A 14,128-nucleotide genomic window follows, 5' to 3' on the forward strand; every position below is an offset into this window, starting at 1 on the left:
CACATTAGGGTGTTTATATTCACTCACGTACGTTCGTACACACTCACACTCAGATTTGCGCGTACTACCACAATGGATTTAAGTATTTATGTGAACATAAATAAATATACCGTCTTAAAAAAAGCCTCTCTGGAAACTATTTTGGCAAAAAAAAAATAGTAATTTATTTATGTTACACACCTGAAATAACCTATCTTCTTTAACTTGAACAAATTAAAAATAAATAAATCGCAGATACACGAACGCAGATGATCCGCGCGTCTGACCCGGGGTGAGTGAATCTAAGGCTCGACGAGCGGAAAAGGCGATCCAGGGGGAGTAATGGTGTGAGAGTTACGGAATGGCAGGGGAGGAGGGGGGGGATTAAACGCGCCGCGCCAGCGAGTGTCTAATGGTGCGGTGTACACCTGACCCACCCGCGGTAGGTCTCCGCTAGGTCGGGTCAGCTCTGCGCGGTGGGCTAGGTCGGCGGTCTTCTTCCGCCACGGGCCCACTTCCCCCACCCCCCCATCAAAACCCCGCAACGCTGGCATCGCAGCAGAGCCGCGGACAGCAAAACATCGCGTCACATCGCGAACAGTGAAGCCTTCTTTTCACAGACGAGGGAGCCAAACGCCCGATTGTGCATCTTAGGGTTATTTTTTTTTTTTGGTTCATTGTAAATAAATATGGCGGTGTTGATAAAAGGATACGAATGGTCAATTATGTTAGGTTAGCTACATTATAAATACTTTAAAAAAATTGTGGACGGTTGATTTGGTTAGGATAGCTACATTAAAGATACGGAAAAAAAAACATGAACTTCGGGGAACTTCGGGTTTTGGCTCTCTCGTCTGTGAAAAGAAGGCTTCCCTCGCGAACATGCGGCTCCCGACCTCCGCAGAAACAAAAGAAAAACGATAAAATATAAGATACCTCTGGCCATTAAACCTGCACCACACACACGACGTAAAACACATGAAACTTTTGATACGTAACATCTCACCTCTGGTTTTACAACATTCGGCAGGAGTATTTGGAACGGCCACCTGCGGCGGGTGGCGCGAACTAATGTTCACAAAGACAAAGGGAAACTTTAGCAATGAATTTGAACAAGCTGGGCAGTTTTTTAATAAAATTTCTTGTCGAAAATCATATCTTGAGCCGAGGTTTAGTACTTTTTTTTTTAAAAAGTCTTTTTCGCTTTTGTCGGAGCAATTTCATTATATAGTTTAACATTTCTTTCTGCTAATAAAATGATTTCTTAGTCGACGTAGCCGCTTCGGCAACGAATTCTAGCGGCGAGTGCGGAAACTACGTGGAATCCGCGTCCAGAAATGTCGCTGGAAAAAACAATGAGCGTATTTTTATCATGCTCGGCATTGGTTTAAAGATTTCTACGTTAAAATTCGTTTCAGAATTTCGTATTATAAGTGTATTTGCCACTTGAGAACACTTTAATTGGCTGTTACCGAGGTTAGATGTTACACATGGCTGGCGAGTACTGAAACACTCGCTCACATTGTTTTATTCCACTTTTTCTTGGCTTAACCATATGACATAAACAAACACATTACAAATTACAGAAATTACTGATTAATCATCTACCAAATAACATTCCAATTTTAGTACTAACACTAAACATTAAATTTTGTTTTAATTAAAAAATAAAAATATTTAATTAAAAATTATGGATTATTTTACTGTCATTCACACACACACACACACACATTCGTTCAGTATTGTCTTGGCTAGTTGTCTTTGAATTCTTAGAGCCAATTTTTTGGACGTGACAACGTCTAATAAATCGATGAACGCCGGCTGCACGCACAAAAAAGTGTCCCGTTACGCACATTGTCCCATTACGATGTGTCCCGTTACGCTCATTGCCTTACGCGAAAACCAGGCACTCGTTAATACATATTTTCCTTTATTTATCGCGAGGTGCGTTATTATTAATGAATTATAAATAAAATTTCGTGCCCGGGGCCACAATTGCATATCATTTTGAGCACTGGAAGACATATAAACGTAAAATATTCTCGATGAATTTTAATCTCGGCCCCAGCGCACCATGAGCGTCTGGGTTGGAGATTAAAGCCGAAATTCGTTCTTAAACTTACTAATACTTCTTTATTAACTGCAAGGGCATTTTTATTAAATTCTACGTTTAATTTCACGACGAACAAACTTCGTCGTTAAATGTGTAATTACGAAAAAGCGTAAAACATTCTTGACGATCTTGAAGTTAGTTTAAACATAGCGGCCGACTAGCAGCCGACAATATATTTTAAATTTCCCGCCTTCTACTATAAGGAAATAAACATGGCGGACTACATACGTTTTGAAAACTTCCACAACACAAAACAAATTTTTTATACATATATATATGTATATATACACACACATATATATATATATATATATATATATATATATATATACAACATCTGAAACTATTATTTCCAATTTGGCCTCGTGGCCGTGCGGTTAGCATGACGGATCGAAACCCCGCCGCCACAATACCTTCATTTTTGTACTTGTAAAAATAAATACGGCGCGCGCAACACTACTTAAGTAATAAACATATTTGAATTATGAGTGCAAATAAAAGTAAATGTATCAATTAAATTGTAGATTTCATTTCACTCATTGTATCCATACAAAATAGTGATAATTCAATAAAAATGATTCAATTTTATTCATAAAAGTATGCAGAGGTAGATTTTATCATACAAAAGATAGAAAAATTAAAAAAAAATTCTTCCTTAAAGAATATAATATTTTTAATGCCTAAATGGTTTGGTTGCAAAAACCTATTACGGCTCAGTCTCAAGCCGAATATGATATTTCCTTTTCTTCTGGATCAATCATTTCATCAATGTTTTGTTATGACGTTGTCACGTTAAACTATCGTCCGTAAACCGACTTTACAGACAACCAATTTTTTAATAAGTTCTTTTTAAATATCTTGGTAGACCGTTGGGTTGAAGCTGTTCCAGAGTCGTGACTGTAAAGTATTTTTTGACAGTGTTTCTGTTTTGTGAATGGGTATCGAACTTTCGCGATTTTTTTTTCTATCGGTTCTCAAGACTGTGAAGCAAGCATAAGAACTTCAATCGCCTAGTACGAATATTGAGTCGTATTCGCTTTTAAGTGTTTAAGAGCGCTTTGTGATCGTTTTTTAGTGAAGTTTAAGCCAGCCTGTTCTTTCCTAGTAATAGTGCAAGAGATCGCATGATTTAAGAACGCAGGTATTTGTAATTGCGTTCAGTGGCGTAGCCAGGATTTGTGTATGGGGGGTGTTAAGAAGCATGCCCCCCCCCCCCCGTATTAAAGCGGGGGGTCCGGGGGTCCTCCCCCGGGACAATTTGGATTTTAAGGTATACAATAGTGCTATTTTAGCAGTTTTCGGTACTTAAATTTAAATACTGTAATGGTAAAAATTTTATTAATTTTTATTATGAAATTTGTTTGAGTGATGAATAAGAAATTAATTAAAGGTTTGGTGCTAAGGGGGGGGGGGTTGAACCCATAACCCCCCCCCCCCCCTGGCTACGCCCCTGATTGCGTTCCATCGTCCCTTACCATGGAATTCGGGAGTTAAAAAAAAAAATAAGCATAAGACGTGACTTCACTAACGCGATGCAGGGAAGGTTGAGGCACCACGCCGCCACACTGAACAGCTTGGTAACGGGACTTGCGTATCAGCGCTCACCCCCTGCGCCAGAGTTGACGGGAGTGGCATAATTATTGCGGGACTGGTGCCGTGTGCATTGCCGCTCGGGAATTGCGCGGTTCCTGGGGGTTAACTCCGGAGGGACCTCTCGGACAGACTCGGGCATGTTCGCGCCTTTGACCCCCTCCCCCCTCCCCCCTCCCCCTCTCCCACGGACCGACCGCAACTGGTGGTGTGGGGGCTGACCGACAAGTTGGCAGGCACGATAAGTTGGTAGAACCTACACTAGACTCGCCATTTAAGGGGGTGCCTCCTATTTCAGGTCAAGATATACATATTCACAGTAATAACACATAAACATGTAGACTTTTTCAATTGTTTAACTATCACGAAATGAAAAATATATACAGCGCTTACTTTCTGGATAATTAGCTGCCAAAGTTACATTTTTAACTTTTTTGGATTGTACAAATAAGGAGAACTTATTTTATTGCAGAACTGAAACTTTTTAGGTTCAACTGCAATGCCACTGGCTACTTCAAGAAATGGTTTCAAATTCTTTCAGAAAATATTAATTAATTTTACCTGGCATTTCAAAATTATCATATTTGTTATGATTTTGACAGCCAAGAAACATGAAATGAGTTTTTGTGATAGAAATGCAAACCATATCATGAAGTAGCCAATGGCATTGTAGTTAAACCTAAAAAGTTTCAGTTCTACAATAAATTAAATTTTCCTGATTTGTACAACCCAAAAACTTTAAAAATATAACTTTGGAAGCTAATTATGCAAAAAGTATGCGCTGTGTATATTTTTCATTTCGTGAAAGTTAAACAAATGAATAAATCGAAATGTTGATCAGTGATTAATATAAATATAAAATCATGACCTGAAATGGGAGGCACCCCCTTAAGAAAGTTCTCTCTAGTCCCTAGGTTCTTTTTTATGTGTAACATCTTATCTCTCGATTTAGGGAATTTGGTATGAGTAGTTTCGTGAATGGAACGTACATTGTGTAACCAACGGTGCTGCCATCTGTGGCTGTTGGCGTGAGTGTTCGTAATTACGATAGATTTCGTGATCTTCCACAGCTCGGAAATAACGTTTGGTAAATGCGTCGTGAGAAAAAATTTGTGAAAGGGTGGTAGAAGGAAAGTCATGTAATCATTTTTTTTTTGCGATTAAGACCGAGCTTTTGGGGCTGTCACACACGTCGTGATGTTAATTTAATTTTATCTTTATTAATATTTTTTAGGGCTATTTCAGAATTTAATTTTATCTTTATTAATATTATTTTAGGGCTATTTCAGAATTTCTAACACGATACTTCCCTTGCATTTGTGATAGTGCCATCATTATTTTCAAGAGACAGTGACAGATAAATAAATTTGCATGGGAGGTATCGTGTTTTAATTTAAGAAATAGCCCTATGATAAAAATTAGAAGAAGAAAAAACAACATGACATGTTAAACCTACAAGCATTCATGTAAATGCATGCCCACGAATCCACAATCATGGTCAATAAAACAATACGGACAAATACCAAAACATATTTAATAAAACTATGAACATTTTGATAAGAAGACAAATTTAAATATTAATACGATTTTAACTGTCATACATACAAACGTGTAAATTTGCAAACCATTAATATCGAATATATCTTTCTTTAAATCAACCTAAATAATATTTGTTTTTAAAGTGAAAATTTATTCGTGTATTTTATGAGAAGGGTAAGAACGCAATATATGCCTGATAAAATATACTCTATGACATGTATTTGCACAAGTAGTGGAAAAGAAAAAGTGCATGTATTATGTTCACGCGTACGCAAGTAAATTTTAAAGAGTTAAGCGACTATTGCGCATACCTGTATATACGCTGGCTGCTTGGAACACCGTTGTTTATACTTATGAGCATGCGTGTACATACGCCAAGCTCATGTTGTGAACACAGTGTAGCGCTACATGCGTGTTATACTAGTTCTCTTTCTCTTAGGTACATGCCAAAAGTCGTTTCTATTTTGCACAGAGTAATTTCCCTGCGAATAAGGAGGGGGGGGGGGGGGAATTAGTGGTTAACTGTTGTGGTGGAGACTAATTTTCCTTTCTTAGTCGAGACTTAAGCTTCAATTAGGCGGCAAATTCCTGAAAGCGGTTGAACTCCATTTGTGCCTGCAATTTACTCTGACACAGATTTTGCTTGAGTACTTAAAATGAATTCCCACAGAAAATCTAGAAAACAGGAACAATTCTGGGAATTGAAAAGGTGTCTTAAAACCTCTGAAAAACACAGGGAAATGAACACAATTTAGTTTCAAAAGAGTATCAGTAATTTATCATGCAGTATGCAGTATCTCAAGGTCTTCAAATTAATACGTATTTGAAAGCCGAGATTTGCGTGTCCTTAACATTCCGTATTTTATTTTTAGTAAAATTAATCAAACGTAAGGTATAGAAACAACGATGTATTACATTGAAGCACAATTAAACGTCTCTTATCTTTCACATTATCACAAACAATAATGTATCGTTTTAAAGTTTGAAAGTAACATTTTTCAGACTGGCGGTTATGGTTATGTTCGGTTGACGGCAATAACAGAACAAACTGTATACAGTATTGGTTAGGGAAATATTTTGTAGTCGATTCCGCGTGTATGTTTGTTGAAACATGTTTTAATATTAATACGTATTGTTCCATGCCATGAATCTGCTGTCTTGCCAGAGATATTGCTGAGACTTGATATAAAGGACTTTTTTCTAAACAGTAACGCTTATTTATATTTTATTATTTTTATAAGAAAGCTTAACTATTACAACTTGTTATAAATGCCATTGTATTTTTTTTTTCAATTTTACTTGTGTATTTCCGTTGAAACCATCATGACGTTCGATAATCCGGCAAAAAAACAATGCGGCCCGTACATGCCGGATTAAAGAATTTTGGGGTGGTTCACAATAACTGACAAATTTCCTGCATCGGTCGGTAATTCCGCACTGCCTCCAGAGTTTCGGAAGCCGTGTAACGCGAATGAACGCTCGTTTGTTTCAGGACCAAGGATGGTGTGGGTGGCGCTGGCGGGCGCCATTTTGATGTGGATGACGCCGCCGGCGTTTCCGCAGATGGCGATACTTCGCGGACACAGTAAGTCGAGTGTTTTTTTGTTTTTAATGTGTAAACATTTTAGGCTCTCGTCATACGGCAGTTGGTAGGAGTGGTTCCGTGAAAATTAAACGGATACCGATGAACGGAAATGTCACAAAGATGGTGAACCCTACGTTTAGCAACATAAACCCGTATATATTCACTATCGCAAACATCAGGGAGCAAACCAATCGTATTTGTTGTGTGAAAATACCCTGGAATATATATATATATAGTAAACTAAAGTAGTTATAGTAAAAAGTATTCACAAGTTTTAAAATATCTAAAAAAACTAGCACTACCCTGATTATAATTAATACTCTCCTATATTCCCAATTGGCTGAATAGCACAACAGTAGAACACGCGCTTGTTAACTTCAAGAGACGTTATTAGTATCTTGTAACTGGATTTTTTTCCATTCTTTAAATGCAATACAATAATAATGTTGAATCATCTCAATAAGGTTGATATTTGTTTGTACGAAGTATTTACAGACATGTTTCAGTCGTTTAAGCAAAAACAAATCTACAAACGTATACTTAGTGTTATGATATGTGTTTTAAAATGTTTTCTGTTAATATTTTAGTAATTTCTTAGAAGTATAACTTCTTGAGTGTGCGTAAACTTTAAATTATTCACTTTTATGTAAATTTTAACCAAGTGGGAAATAGATATTTTGATAAATATTCCTTGTCGAAAATCAGGTCCGAAGCCGGTGTTATATCGGAGCCGTTTCTAAATGTTTATCATTAGTGACCGCTTTCAGAAAAAAAAAACAAGAGCGCGTGTACACGTAATAGAAGTGAAACTTCTTTGGCAATTCAAACCTCGACTCTTTAAGTACATACCGTAAGGGGTAAAACGGCAGAGAGCGATAGAAAGCGAGAAATAAGCCAATTTTCTAAATGAACATGAATTAACAAAATTATTACTCAACTTCAAAATAAGCTCCAACCCCATTATGTTGCCCTCTGCCCAAATACTTCCTTACTAGATGCCAGCAAGTCGGGGTGGCGTCAGGCATAGGCGGGTCCCTACCGCCGCGACACGCCTATCCCTGCAGCATGGCAGGGTTCAACCTGAGCCGCACGCCGCCACGTGGAGCCAGCCCAAGGGAACGAGTCCCTACGAGTTCTCTGCACCGTCCGCAACCTATTTGTCCTTTTTCGTTTCACAAAAATTGTTCACGATTAGGCTAGGCTGGCTGGCAGCCTGGTGGGAAACGACAAAGTCGCCCCCGAAACAACCAGTGCCACCAAACCAAATGCGGACAAAATGTCCAAGCTCCCGCCCGTTTGCATAGTAGTCTTTCTACTCTGTCCAACTCTTCTTCCAGAACCATCCTTCTGTTTCCTGTAACCAACCTGCTTGTAATTAATGCTTGAAATTTTGCATCCCGCATGTCAGTGCCCAGGGTTTTCCCTGTGTCTATGCAGGTTTTACCTGGGCCCAACTTATCTAGTTTTAGTCTAGAATAGTCAGTGAGGCGAGTTAGTCATGGCTAAAACGTTGTCATGGCTGGCCAATCCCCTCCTAGCACATGATGCATGCTACCTCTCCTGCATGGTTCACGACCTGCATGATTAGAGCGTATAGGCCTAGGCTTAGGCCTGTGACGCACTTAGAGTCTTCCCTACCCAGACCCCTCCCAAATACACTTAGTAATTAGTTAGGTTAGGGAAAAAAATAATAAAAAAAAATTTTCACGGAAAACTGTTGCATTAAAAATTCGGCCTTAAAATTTTACTCCCATCGCGTCCAAAGAAGTTTCAATTCCAAAAATGGATGATGGTGTTATGCACAAATGAGTTAACCAACAAAAGGGGAAGAAAAAAAGTTATTGATATAATTGTGCAGGTAAAATGACACTTTTAATAATTGAGCTAAAAAAATTTTTCAAACCGACATTCTTTGCTACTATTCCATCTTGTGACCAAACATTCAATGCACTGGCACAATACCGCGGTTATTGTGTGTACAACTTTGAGCTCAATTTACTCAGTTGGAAATGTTTGTGGGTTGAACCATTTTTACATAACACCACCCAAATAAGGAACGATGTTGGGAAGGGGGAGGGGGTTGAAATCTCTGCTCACTTCTCGTGCTCCTTGCCTCCAGGCTACAAGATCTCGGCCAAGCCGTGCTCGGTGAACGGCGCCGAGGGCACGTGCATGTTCGTGTGGGAGTGCATCAAGACGGAGGGTCGGCACGCGGGCATGTGCGTGGACCAGTTCATGTTCGGCAGCTGCTGCATGCACAACTCCACCGACAACCTGCTGCCGCCGCCGTCGCCGTCGTCTGAGGAGCCCGACGTGCTGTACTCGCCGCCGCAGCAGCTGCAGCACGGCGGTAGCACCACCGTGCTGCTGCCCGTGTCCCCCTCCTCCCACTCCTCCTCCTTCCTCTCATCGGCGGCGGTCAGCCACACGACGGAGGTAGGCACGGCGGCGACCGCGCGTCGACACAACGCAAATATCGATTACTGACGTGTAGAGACCCGCAAAATTCGCGGATTCATTTCGTGTTATGCTAAAATTCAAATAATTATACCTTAGCGCTGGTTCTGTCATTGGTTCACCGTTAATCTGGAGGACTGAGGGCCAATTAGAGACCTTCACTCATAGAAGCGTCGAATCACAGGCCACCCAGTCGAGACGACTCACAAGTCAGCAGCCAATGAACAGTTGGCATTTGCCCGAGTGTGTAGAGAATATTGGAGTCTATCCTGGAGGTCATTGAACCCGCGAATTTTCCGGGTCTCTACTGATGTGTATAGACCTGCAAAATTCGTGGATTAAATCGGCGATAGGCTAGAATTCAAACACATATACCTCTTAGATAATTTTGCTATTGGCTTACTGTTCATCTGGACGAATCTCAACCAGTTATAAAAACCCTCAACTAAAGAAGGATCGAATCACAGACAAACCAGCTGAGACGACTTCCTACGAGTCGGCAGCCAATGAACTTGCGTTATTTGCCCCGAGTGTACAGGAGTATGTGCAGTCCATCCTGAAGGCCATCGAAACCGCGAATTTTGCAGGTCTCTACTGATGTTTAAACATCCTACCTCTCTGTACACGTAGAGACCGGAAAAAATTAGCGGGTTCATTCCATGATATGCTACAATCCAAACCGCTGTACCTTTACGTTGCTTCTGTGATTAACTCACAGTTTATCTGAAGGACTTTCAGCCCAATGAAAAACCTTCAACCAAAAAAAAAAGTATCGAATCGCAAGCGTCCCAGTTGACAGGTGTCACGAGTCAATAGCCAATGAGCAGGTGGCATTTTGCCTGGGTGTGAAGGGGATTGTGGAGTCTATCCTAGAGGTCATCGAAATCGCGATTTTTTTTTTTCCAGTCTCTATGTATACGGCATTTGGAGGAAGTAACGTGTTAACCATTGTACTTTCCATCCACGGCGGATGACGCGAACCAAAGTTCACAAATACAAAAAAGGCAACATCGTTCTATTAACGGTTCGTTTTAATTTAAAAAGATGGGCAGTACTTTTAATAAAATTCCTCGCCGAAAATCAGTTTCTTCGAATCTTTTTTTCGTTTTTACCGGATTCGTTTCATTAACTACACAGAGAAAAATGTTTGTTTGAATCAAACAATTATTTGATTATATATGGCGAAACAAATATTTACTTGGTGGAACAAAAAATTTTGTTAGCTTAACCATACTCGGTAAGTAACAAAAATTATTTGTTATACCTAACCAAATATAGATACATTTGAGTTGACAAAATCATTTTGTTGGGTCAACAGAATCTTTCCTACTACAAAATATTTGTTTGAATTAACAAAAAATATTTATTTCTCCATATACAAACAAATATTTTGTTGAGACAAACAAACCTTTCTCTCAGTGTAGTATAAAATTTCGGTCTGCAAATCGCAAAGATCCGATAGTCGATGTAGCAGTGCAGTGATTCGTGTAAAAAAAAAAATTGTAGTTGAAAAACAATTTGCGTTTTTTTTATCACGCTCGGCATCATTTTAAGTGATTCCACGTTAAATTTCATGTTCGAGTTTAGTATTATAATTTATTTGCAACACGAGAACACTTGAAATTACTCGTTACCGAGGTTAGATGTTTACACTCCACTGGCGATTACTGAAAAACTCTATCACTTTTTTTTTTTTTTTTTTAAGTTTTGAATATTGAAATATTGCAATTGACTGTCACAAAAGACGATCCGAGTTCGAATCCTGGTGGGAGGCCAACCTGGATTTTTCTCAGTTGGAAATCGTGACACGTAGACGTGGTCGGGGGGGCACTCCCTTTTCCCCAACTAGTTCATGCTGTTATTGCACCATACCCCATCCCATCTCACTTCATGCATTCTTCAGGTGGCTCCTAAGAACATTTGAAGCCTAAGATGTACATCAATTTCTGTCCCTGCCCGAACACGCCCGAATATTCAAACTTCGGCCAACCTCGGGATTTGTTTTATTTTTGCGCAGGGAAAATGAATTCAGATATTAAAAGTGGTCGGTTAGGTTAGCTACATTAAAACACTTTAAAACACTAGGGACGGTTAGTAAGGTTAATATATCTACATTAAAACAAACAGAGAAATATAAATATATATATATATATATAAATAAACCCGAGGTTGGCCGAAGGTGAATATTCGGGCGTGTTCGGGCAGGGACAGCCCTGAGAACATCAGCACCATTCCATCCAAGTAGTCCCAGCCTCAGGGGGTTAACTACATGTCGATTTATTTATATGTCGATACTTTTTAACATCGATATTTCGTGTCGATAATATGGAATTTGAATAAAATAAAGATTTTTTTTTGTTTTACACGATTCAATAAACCGTATAATTCCACATCGAATATCCAGCCTTACAATATAAATAAATACTGTTTGATAGTCAACGATACTTATTTTTGCCTATCCCGACAACTGGGTGAATTTGGGGACGATTCATGAAATTAATCAGGTGTGTTGAGCTACAAACCCAATTACATTCAATAATGTAACCTAGCATGAAACCCTCGATAACAAACTTGAATCAAAGTAATGCTCTTGCTTGACAGTAATTAAATGCTGGCCAAGATTCGTTACGTTTGCACCATATGATGGTTACTGCAACACTAAGAATGATTTCATTATTACCTGAGCAATAAAAAAATTATACACACGATTAATAAGGCAATTAATAAGGTATTCAAACTATAGGTTCTCAGAATATTTTTTTAACGTTGATTTCCAACTAACTGGTACTTTTCAAAGATTAACAGCTTCCATTCACAACATTAAAAAATATGATTACATTTGTTTCGATGATCAACAGCTTGGATTTTAATTAGTAAAAAAAATTAATTCATTACGTTTGATCAAACAAGAATTATGTTATTTATAAATTATTATAATTATTATATACAATTCAAATTATTGTTTAAGTCACTTGAGTACACACTCGCAACCATCACTAACTTGATTTAGCCAATAATGCGAAATCACCAAATGTTTATCATCAAATGGTTTTATTTGTAAAATATTTCCTTAAGGGATGTGTCTGGGAGTCTCTGTGTAACCGTGTGGTACATGAAACACGCCGGCACTCGCCAGTAGTATACGAATGGGGTTCCGGAAACAGGATGCAGGTAGTGGATTGATGATTGTCGTCCGCCATCTTGGATTGTGACGTCACGGCGGCCATCTTGGATTGTGACGTCACGGCGGCCATCTTGGATAAGCGTAACGGGACACAGCGTAACGGGACACAGCGTAACGGGACACAGCGTAACGGGACACAGAGTAACGGGACACAGCGTAACGGGACATAACGTAACGGGACAAGTAGATCACGGCATCCATCTTAAATCCGCCATTTAGTATGACGTCATTGTGTGTTCTCGAAAATTCCGGTGATGTGTTTTCCGCCATTTTGAATTATGACGTCACAGTTGCAATTTTCGTTACGGCCGCCATCTTTAACTTTTTTATTTATTATCCGATTTTAACGATTTTTTTTTAAATTTATAAAAAAATTCACTTAATATAAATTTAATAAATTATTTATAAAAAATTACATAAACGACACGGAGTTCGGAGTCCTCGGTTCGAACCCGACAGAGGCAAAAAAAAAATAAAAATGGCGACCGATCCAACCCTCACAGTGGACGCAGGCAGACTGACCCCCACCACTTATGTCAATGCACATATACCATCAGGTAGTATGACATCATGTCCGCCATCTTGAAATTCGGACGCCATCTTGAAAATCTTTATTTATTATCCGATTTTAATGAAAAAAATTCCAAAATTCATCAAAAAATTAACGTATTTGAATTCTGTTTGATTATATCGATGCACGTCCTTGGTTCGATTCCCGACGAGAGTAAACAGTCGATCCTTCCTCCATGAAAGCTACCTAGACTGATCTACCACCACCAATACCAAAGTATATACCGTCAACTGGTATGACATCATGTCCGCCATCTTGTCTTCATCTGCTGGAGACCGCCATCTTGTTTTCGTATGCTAGAGTGTGCCGATACCATGTAGTATATTTATCTGGTCACCACACCTTTGACCTTGACCTTGAAATTTGACCTTGACCTTGAAATTTGACCTTGACCTTGAAATTTGACCTTGACCTTGAAATTTGACCTTGACCTTGAAATTTGACCTTGACCTTGAAATTTGACCTTGACCTTGAAATTTGACCTTGACCTTGAAATTTGACCTTGACCTTGAAATTTGACCTTGACCTTGAAATTTGACCTTCACCTTGAAATTTGACCTTGACCTTTAAATTTGACTTTGACCTTGAAATTTTACTTTGTCCTTGTCGACCATCATGGACCCGACATTTAATGTTCAGTACATGCTACCAGAAGCGACCAACTGCTGGAGTACGTCATCTTGTGTGTGTACTCATATTATAGAGTACATTTCCATCTGGTTAATTTTATTTTAACCTGCTACAGTGCAGTAATCATTTATTACCGAGGTGCCCACCACCATCTTGAAATTCGGACGCCATCTTGAAATCATGTAATAATGTAGCTAGAAAAGCGGGAAAAAATCCAAAATTCATCAAAAAAAATCACTCATTAACTTACAAATCGAATCGATGGATCCCTGTCCACGGTTCGATTCTTGACCAGAGACAGTTGTAACTAATTATTAAATAAATGTTAGGTTCTGTTTTCCATTACCTTTCGCGGAGTTTATTAATCATTCACTCTACGAAAATCAACTCAAGTCAATATACCGGACCAACGAATTAAATCAGTGCCGATTAGCCTATTATGAAAGTCTAATTTTTCATTAATCTGAATAACATATAAGC

The 14,128-nt window shown here is 38.9% G+C and overlaps 1 protein-coding gene across 1 annotated transcript in view; it reads left to right on the top strand.

The window, feature by feature from the left end:
* LOC134536311 (serine proteinase stubble-like) overlaps window positions 1-14,128 on the top strand; it is an 88,517-nt gene that overhangs the window by 39,222 nt on the left and 35,167 nt on the right. The window contains exons 2-3 of the mRNA XM_063376063.1: window positions 6,714-6,806; window positions 8,926-9,242. Of these exons, the coding sequence (XP_063232133.1) occupies window positions 6,714-6,806; window positions 8,926-9,242 (410 nt within the window). The remainder of the gene's footprint in view (window positions 1-6,713; window positions 6,807-8,925; window positions 9,243-14,128) is intronic.

This window comes from Bacillus rossius, chromosome 10 (genome assembly GCF_032445375.1).
Source record: "Bacillus rossius redtenbacheri isolate Brsri chromosome 10, Brsri_v3, whole genome shotgun sequence".
NCBI lineage: Eukaryota > Metazoa > Arthropoda > Insecta > Phasmatodea > Bacillidae > Bacillus > Bacillus rossius.